The sequence below is a fragment of the Mus caroli genome, unplaced genomic scaffold (genome assembly GCF_978045245.1).
Source record: "Mus caroli unplaced genomic scaffold, Mus_caroli_1 scaffold_17, whole genome shotgun sequence".
NCBI classification, from domain to species: Eukaryota; Metazoa; Chordata; class Mammalia; order Rodentia; family Muridae; genus Mus; species Mus caroli.
The window spans coordinates 86,490,134-86,497,925 of record NW_028227272.1 but is presented as its reverse complement, the minus strand read 5'-3'; the positions used below and the strand labels follow the sequence as shown (position 1 = coordinate 86,497,925).

General features: G+C 45.7%; 1 protein-coding gene across 2 annotated transcripts; it reads left to right on the top strand.

Moving 5' to 3' along the window:
• The first annotated feature begins 4,887 nt into the window (after positions 1 to 4,887).
• Positions 4,888 to 5,439, top strand: Krtap11-1 (keratin associated protein 11-1). 2 transcript variants are annotated; one of them, XM_021184407.1, is made up of 2 exons: positions 4,888 to 5,263; positions 5,324 to 5,439. In XM_021184407.1, the coding sequence occupies exons 1-2, from the start codon at positions 4,888 to 4,890 to the stop codon at positions 5,437 to 5,439; spliced, it is 492 nt and encodes a 163-aa protein (XP_021040066.1). The 2 variants fall into 2 exon arrangements, with proteins under 2 accessions (XP_021040066.1, XP_021040065.1); XM_021184406.2 differs by having other exon boundaries at positions 4,888 to 5,439.
• The last annotated feature ends 2,353 nt before the right edge of the window (positions 5,440 to 7,792 follow it).

The window sequence follows — 7,792 nt, the reverse complement described above, 5'->3', positions numbered from 1 at the left end:
GTCTTTGGGTTCTTTGAGTGGCACCTGTTCCGTCATCTTAGTGGACGTCCCTAGCTTACTTTAATCTCTGCCTTCTGTCTCCGCGGTAGGCACCAGCACGAGAGACGCCATTCTTCTTATGATTGATGCTTTTGGATGAGAGTTTGGAGCACAAGTTTCAGTTTTTGCAATGTGTGTCACTCAGGCCTTGAGGGTTTTTAATGGCTCAGTTAGGAGAGATTCTGGAGACTCAATCTAGAGTCTGTGTTAAGTTAAAAACAAAAGCAGAGTTACTCAGCTGAGATAGAATTAATTTTAAGTTTCATGGCAACTGTAATGTTCTCTCTATAAAAATTTGAATTTTCTTTTATATTTCTCAAGAGACAATGAATAGCTTAATTTTGAGGAGACAATCACTTCCTCAAAGTAGAGAGCAACCAAATTTTGTTTTACGTTTATTGATTCTCTGCAAATCCACCCTGCCTGTATTTGATGGGACTCAATTAGGCGTTTTCTCTGGACCGGTATTGATCAACATTATTCCCAACTTTCTGATGAGAAGCGTCCTCTGTGCATACCAAGCCTTCAGCCTCCTGCACCTGCTTAACTCATTTTATTCCCAAATGGTTGGCCTTGCAAGTGATTGCTGTGATTCAGTCGGAATGAAAGAATTGCTCATTTCCAGCCCGCAACAATTATTGTATAAGATTTAGATCATTCTATACAAATGAGAGCAAATCGCCCATCTGTGATGAAGATAATGGGAGAGAGTGGGCCTCTGCTTTCTCCTCATCTGCTCTTATCTCAGTCTCCTCACTGGATGCTCTGCAAAGGGGAGACAGTGTGCCATCCTCATAGGTTGGTTTCTGCTGCACTGACGTTTCATATCGTGCAGACTATGAGATGAGAGTGGCTGGTTGGCTGAACGTATTTTCTTATAATCATAATAAAAGTATGATTCATCAATTCCACTTAAAATACTCTCAACTTAGGATTCTCTGGGGTTTGAGTGTCACATGAGTGTCAGTGGATATACTTGTCTCTGTTTCATTGCTGTGAGCAGATGGTGAAGGGAGGCAGATGGACTTGGTGCATGGCTTCTCAGGCTTTGTCAGCATTTAGTTAGTTCCATTACTGTCTGGATTATAGTGAGGAAAAACACTGTGCCATGAGTGCGTGCGCGCATGTGTGTGTGTACATGTACATGTGTGCATGTGTGTGTATGTGTGTGCATGTGTATGCATGTGTGCATGTTGTGTGTTCGTACATGTGTATGTGTGCATGTGTATGAGTGTGTATGTGTGTGTGTGCGCATGTGTGAACAGGATGCTTATCTTATAGAAGCCTAGAATCAGAGGTGGGAAAAAGGAAAAGAGAGAGAGAGAGACACACACACACAGATAGGGAGACATAGACAGAGAGGGAGAGGGAGGGGGAGGGGAGAGGAAAGAGGGAAGGGGGAGGGAGAGAGAGAGAAAGAGGGAGGGGAGAGAGGGGGAGGGGGAGGGGGAGGAAGGAGAGGAGAGGAAAGGAGAGGAGAGGAGAGGGGAGGAGAAGGGAGGGGAGAGGAGGGGAGGGAGGGGACAGGAGGGGAGGAGGATGGGGAGGGGAGGGGGAGAGGGAGAGGGGGAGGGAGAGGAGAGGAGAGGAGAGAATCCATGAGCAATCCCTTCAAAGACATCTCAGCAATGGCTATGTATGCCAAGCAGACCACACTGTCCACAGTCTCCACCACTTGCCCCATAGTCCATTCACTTATGAATGTATCAATGGACCCGCAATATGAGCCTCGAATTGCAGACCAAAGCCTCAGCATGAGGACACCCCACCCCTTGAGGACACCATAGCAGTTCACTTTACTCTGCAACTTTGAGTAGTAAAAATCAAATAAAGATGCATGCTTCTACAAGGAATTGCATGCAAGTATGCAGAAGTGTTCTCAAGGCTCTGGACACAGCTTCAGAGGATAACAGAGGCCTGAACAGTTTTCATTTCTTGGTGGCAAGGTCTTGGCCCCTCTGAAAAACATGACTTGTAAATGCTGAAATCATTTTAATATAAGATTTCAGTACTTTCAGCCACAATGTAAGCACAAACCAGTAGTTTCAGTCAGTAATTAAAAATCCAAGGAACCCATTCAACCCATTGCTTTCATTTAACATCTGCAAAATGGCAGGTTCTGAGGAAAATGGACAAGCCAATTCCCTTCTCTGCTATTCTCTGAGAATTAGTTACATGTATGGCCATTACAAACAATTGTGAATTCAAATTGTACTTTCAAGCTACTGATGGATCTCTGGTTTTGCTTTGCTTATAATGACCTTGAATCTCACTCTAGCTAAATAAAAAGTATTCAATGGTACGTGGAATGACTTCCATTTATTTTGTTGCTAGATGGTTAATGGCCTGGAGGGGAGAGTTACTGTATCCTTTATACTGCTATGAGTGTAGGGCTGGTGGTCTGACGTCAGTAAGTGAATTCTTCATCACACTTTAGGATGGACATCCCAGCATGGTTCAACTGCCCCAACTGTGACCTGCTTGCCCTTAGGTTTTGCTGTAGTTGAATTTTCACCTAGTCAGATATAAACCGAATGACTCGGATGGCCCCTGAGCCTGCCTGAACTTTCAGCATCTGTCATGGGGTCTGATGCCTGCTCCGTAGTGCTGCTGGAAGGTCCAGGTGAGATAAGCTCCTGACTCACCAGCCAGATCAGAAGCGCGTGCGCTAAAAGCATCCCTTCATTTTCCTCCTGAAGCCAATGGAAGGCATTCTCCAGGATTCCTGCAGAGTCTGACTTCCAACACTCTGTAGAAAAGCTTAATAGAGAAAGATAAAGAGCTTTAAAAATTCTGCCATGGGCCGGCGAGATGGTAAAGGTGTTGGCTTGCCTCTGAGCATCATGGTCTGAGCCCACATGGTGGAAGGAGAAAACTGACTCCTGAAAATTGTCCTCTGAATGCCCCCATACTACAATAGCATATATGCTTGTGTATTCTCTCTCTCTCTCTCTCTCTCTCTCTCTCTCTCTCTCTCTCTCTCTCTCTCTCTCTCTCTCTCTCTCTCTCTCTCTCTCCCCTCTGCCTTTCCAGGAATGCAGTAATAGTCACTGACAGAGTCTGTCGCCTTTACTCCTTTTGCATATCTACTACTGACTTCTCTTCCCTGTGACCTGCAAGTCCTCAGCTGACAGAAGCCTGTTAACAACTCATCTGTTGTAAAACAAGCCAGCCCATCCCTTGACCGGGCCCTCTGACCTTCAAACATCTGGGGCCTTCTTGCTGGTGGAAAGAGCATGGTCACAACAGTGTGGAAAGGAGTCGTCTCATTCATCTCTTTCCCCTTGCTCCTGAGAACATTCTTGGAGCCATTAAAGTTGATCCTCGGGATTTCTAACACAGCCCATGGTCCAGCATCCTATTGTTGAGTGTCATCAGCCTCTAATTAGATGGATGATGCTTTTCTTGCAAGGGGACTTCTGATGCATCCTGATGTAAAACTGTTCTCTTTGTGGCCCTGCCTGTAGCTCTCAAATATATGTAAGTCCATTATTGTTCACCATGTAAGCCAGGTCATGTCAAATTTTTATAGCTGTTCTGAGGTGAGGATATCTCTGGCTACTTGAGCTGTGTTGCAGTAACTTATTTTGTTAGCTCAAACAGGTGATTTACCTGTGTATAGATGGACTCACAGAAACAGTTGATTTTCTTTCTCAGAGTCAACTATATTGTACTGAGATGAAACAAAAGAGAACAACATCAGTCTGGTTCTCCATGCATAAAAGGAATAATTAAATATTACAGAAACCTCTTCATACACCCATTTGCTACCAAGCATTGATTAAGTGCCTGATCCCGCCCACCCGTGCTTACCCTTATCTGTGATAAAGACAATGACCTTGGAGAGTCTTTAGTTTATTCTTGATTAAAATGCATCCTATCTATAATAGCTTGTGTGAAAATAAATATGTTTCAACTGTATTGAGCAAAATGGGAGAAAGACACTGTAGCCTTTTAAATTAACATTATAATAATTTTAAAATTAATGAAGCCTGTCTCCTGGCATCCTAATGAGGCTCACAAGTAATTGTTAGCCATTTTTATTAGAGTAAAACTTTTAGGAATAATTCTCGACCAATTTTATTTTAAAAAGGGTCTCTCTGTTGGCTCGGACCGCAGTTCCTGCTAATGAGCATCTCACTCGCTGCCTGGATGGACTAAAGAGGGATGCCCAGAGCTTTCTTTCCTTCCTGCACTCTTCCTGCTTTGGTACATGAAGGAAAGCCGAGCATCCCCTCCTGATTTGGATACATCTTTGTGTCCTCTTCCTTGGCAGGCCTTCTCGTTGCTATCATGAAGCGATCTGAAAGGGCAGCTCCCCTTAGGAGAAGCCCCGTTAGCTGTGGAAGAGTGACTCATTAACTTATGTCGAAAGCGTATTAAATGCCATTGACAGAGCAAGCATGGCGTGAGCATGCTATCAGCCCCGGCCGGAAGGAAGAGAGAGTGCGCTGGTGGGGCAGCAGCGGCATGTTTGGAGTTGTGGCTGGACACGGACACTCATCGGATGCAAGATAAATGGGGGATGAAATGTGGGTGAGGATGACCAATAGCTTTGAAGCTGTCAACTGCATTCTTAACCCAGACTAAAGTACAGTGCAGGAGACTTATGGTTTAGTTACCAAACTACTAAATGTCCTTTACGAGGGAGAAGGCTTCTCCAGGGACAATTAACTTGGAGATTCACGAGATGTTCTAAGGCAAGGCGGTGTGAGCCAAAGAAGCCAAGGGAACCAGCAGGGGCACCCCACCCATGAGCAAGGATATATAAAAAGCCCAGGGTCCTGAAGTAGCATTCATAATTCAGCTAACTTCAAGGACACAGCGCAGCCCTCTCTCTCTGCCATCATGTCTTTCAACTGCTCCACAAGAAATTGCTCTTCCAGGCCAGTTGGAGGACGTTACACTGCTCCAGTGGGCCCAGTTACCACAGCCTCAGCCCGTGACGCAGACTGCCTGAGTGGCCTCTACTTGCCCAGTTCTTTCCAAACTGGCTCCTGGCTCCTGGACCATTGTCAGGAGTCATACTGTGAGCCTACTGCCTGCCAGCCAACGTGCTACCAGAGAACTTCTTGTATCTCCACTCCTGTCCAGGTAACTTGCAATCGACAGACTACCTGTGTCTCCAATCCTTGCTCTACGCCCTGTAGCCGGCCACTCACTTTTGTGTCCACTGGCTGTCAGCCCCTGGGAGGGATTTCCAGCTCCTGCCAACCAGTGGGAGGCATCTCTACCACCTGCCAACCAGTGGGAGGCATCTCTACCACCTGCCAACAAGTGGGAGGCATCTCTACCGTCTGCCAACCAGTGGGAGGTATCGCTACTGTCTGCCAACCAACCTGTGGAGTCTCCAGGACACACCAGCAGTCCTGTGTATCCAGCTGCCGAAGAACTTGCTAAGTGCCTAAGAGCCACTGAGCCAGTTGAGTCTCCGTGCCTCGCCAGCTATGTTTCCGGGACCTTCCTGTACGCTGCCTGAATGCTTCGTCGTGTTATTGACTGCCAAGTTGCTAACTGCTATCTATGCCCAAGCTGCCTTTGGCACTCTAAAATGTTTCTTGCCAGCAGTAAGATAACTTTAAGGTTTGGTTTCTGGTTCCGTGTAAGCGTCTCAAAGCTTCCAGAGGCTTCGCCACCTCAGTCCAGTCTGAGGTCTCACGATGCTTCCAGAGGCTCTCCTGCCGACAGCCCATGGCTTCACCTTGCTGCTTTATTGCCTGGCTTCTGCTTTTTGTGTCTCTGAAAGAGGGAGCTTGCTGCCCTGTGTATTTCTCAATAAACTTGCATTAGTTGGCATTGCAACCGTGTGTCTCAGCAGACTTCTTTATTTGCAAGGGGTTTTGTTAATTTGTGAATCATTCTTCCCTGATCAGGTCCTAACTTTCTTCTGCTTCCTGGGCACAGAGGACAGGTGTAGTGATCATGTTCCGGGACAAGCCAGAGGTCACCCTGTGCTTTGTTGTTCAGAGAACATGACCAAGTTAGGGCTGTGGTGAAGCACTAGGTGGCTTGATGACTGGTTTGATGACTATAATTCCCTGAAAATTTGAGGGAACCATAAAATGACTTCTGTGAAGGTAAAAGATAAGCTGTTTAGGAAGTGAGGGCATTCAGAGAGTTCCTCAGTGAAGCAAGCATTCAGAGGATTTCCCCGTGAAAAGGCCACCGTGGAGACCTTTGAAATGACCCATCCATGATCAACTGGGTTGGAGGGAGATTGGAGAAGGAAGAGCAGATGATTCTCCATCGTCACTGCATCGAGAGGTCCAATGTTAGCTCTATCCTCCCCTTGATTTCTGGAAGAAATCTGTGTTCCCCGAACACGATGGGCCAATGATATTTAGTGTATCTGGCAAAAGATACATAAGAAAAAAATGTCAAGGACATTTAATTTAATATTTTTTTTTCCTTTCTGTGCATGTGTGGTGCTAAAGATTGAACCCAGGACCTAGTGTATGCGAGTCAAATACTGTACCTCTGAGACACAACCCCAGCTCCTGTCTTGGCTTATTTTTATCCTCAAAGCCCCACTTCTCACTTGCTTTCCCCTGTAATCCCTATGCCAGCAGACCAAGCCATCTGGATGGGTGGAATTCCATGTGCCAACTCCTTTTTGCCTTCCATGAAAAGTGAGAGCCGGCTACCAAATGGGTCTGCTTTTGCTCTCGGCATCTGTCATGTCCACAAACACATCTCAATAGGCTCTCTTCTGAACTGCTCCAACAGACACACAAATGGACAATCATTTGACAAAACAGAGACTTGTGAGGTGCCGGCGCTGGGAGGGGCAGCTGCCTCTTCTCCTGGCAAGAGCTGCTTGGTGGCGACCCCATGCATCATCTTCCGCTGTCACTGCAGAGGGTTTTTCTTCTTTTACTGATGGCTTTTCAGAGGCAAAACGTAAAGATGATTTCTATAGAGATGCAATATTTTCAATTTTTCCCTCTGCCGACTCTCGTCCTCAACTGTCCCTTTCATCCAAGAAACATTGAATGTGACTCACATTCATCTCTCACTAAAGCAAGACATGTCGTTTGCTATGTACTCATTCTATGTCCCCCATGTCTCTTTTAAAGAATTGCCCCAGTTTGCCCCAAAATACAAATCGCTGTGTGTGCGTCTAAATGGCCCGTTCAAAGCTGCAGCTGATGTGACTCTCTCAAACGCTGTTTCTCTTATTCACTTCATATATGATTTGAATTATTTTATTTTATATTTTTGCTTTTCAGCTTTCTGGGTTCCAATCAATAGATGGCTCCTCTTTTATTGATGGGACTAACCAGTGCCCATATGTAAGACTGATATATTCATAGTAATATTGAAATAGGCGTTACAGTTTGATGAGAGTGCTTTTGCTTGGGGTGTTTGCTGTTCTAGGAGCAGTCAAGTAAGTCTGCTGCAGCATCTTCCCCAGCTGCTGCTGACCTTCACTTCTGTTTGGCAAATTATTATTATTGCTTGGTTATTAGGACAGTTTTATTTATACTTGAACTCTGAAAGTCCTCTCTATCCTTTGCCTTATTACACCATCTATTTTACGTTTGTCTTGGAGAACAATCTTGAGGATAAGAGATGTGATGGTTCTTAGCCTGAGGCCTCGAAATGCAATTTCTGTCCAACATTCCATCACTGTGGGGAGGTACAGCGTCTGCTGGCCTCCGCAGGTTGGCTCGCCTCCCTCAGTCCTTGGCTCGCTTGGGAACCAGAAGCAGCGATAGCATCTTAAGCCTCTGTCTTCAAGAATAAACCGAAG

Excerpts from the sequence above, each read along its gene's own strand:
- Krtap11-1 (XM_021184406.2), top strand. The coding sequence starts at position 4,888 with ATGTCTTTCAACTGCTCCACAAGAAATTGCTCTTCCAGGCCAGTTGGA.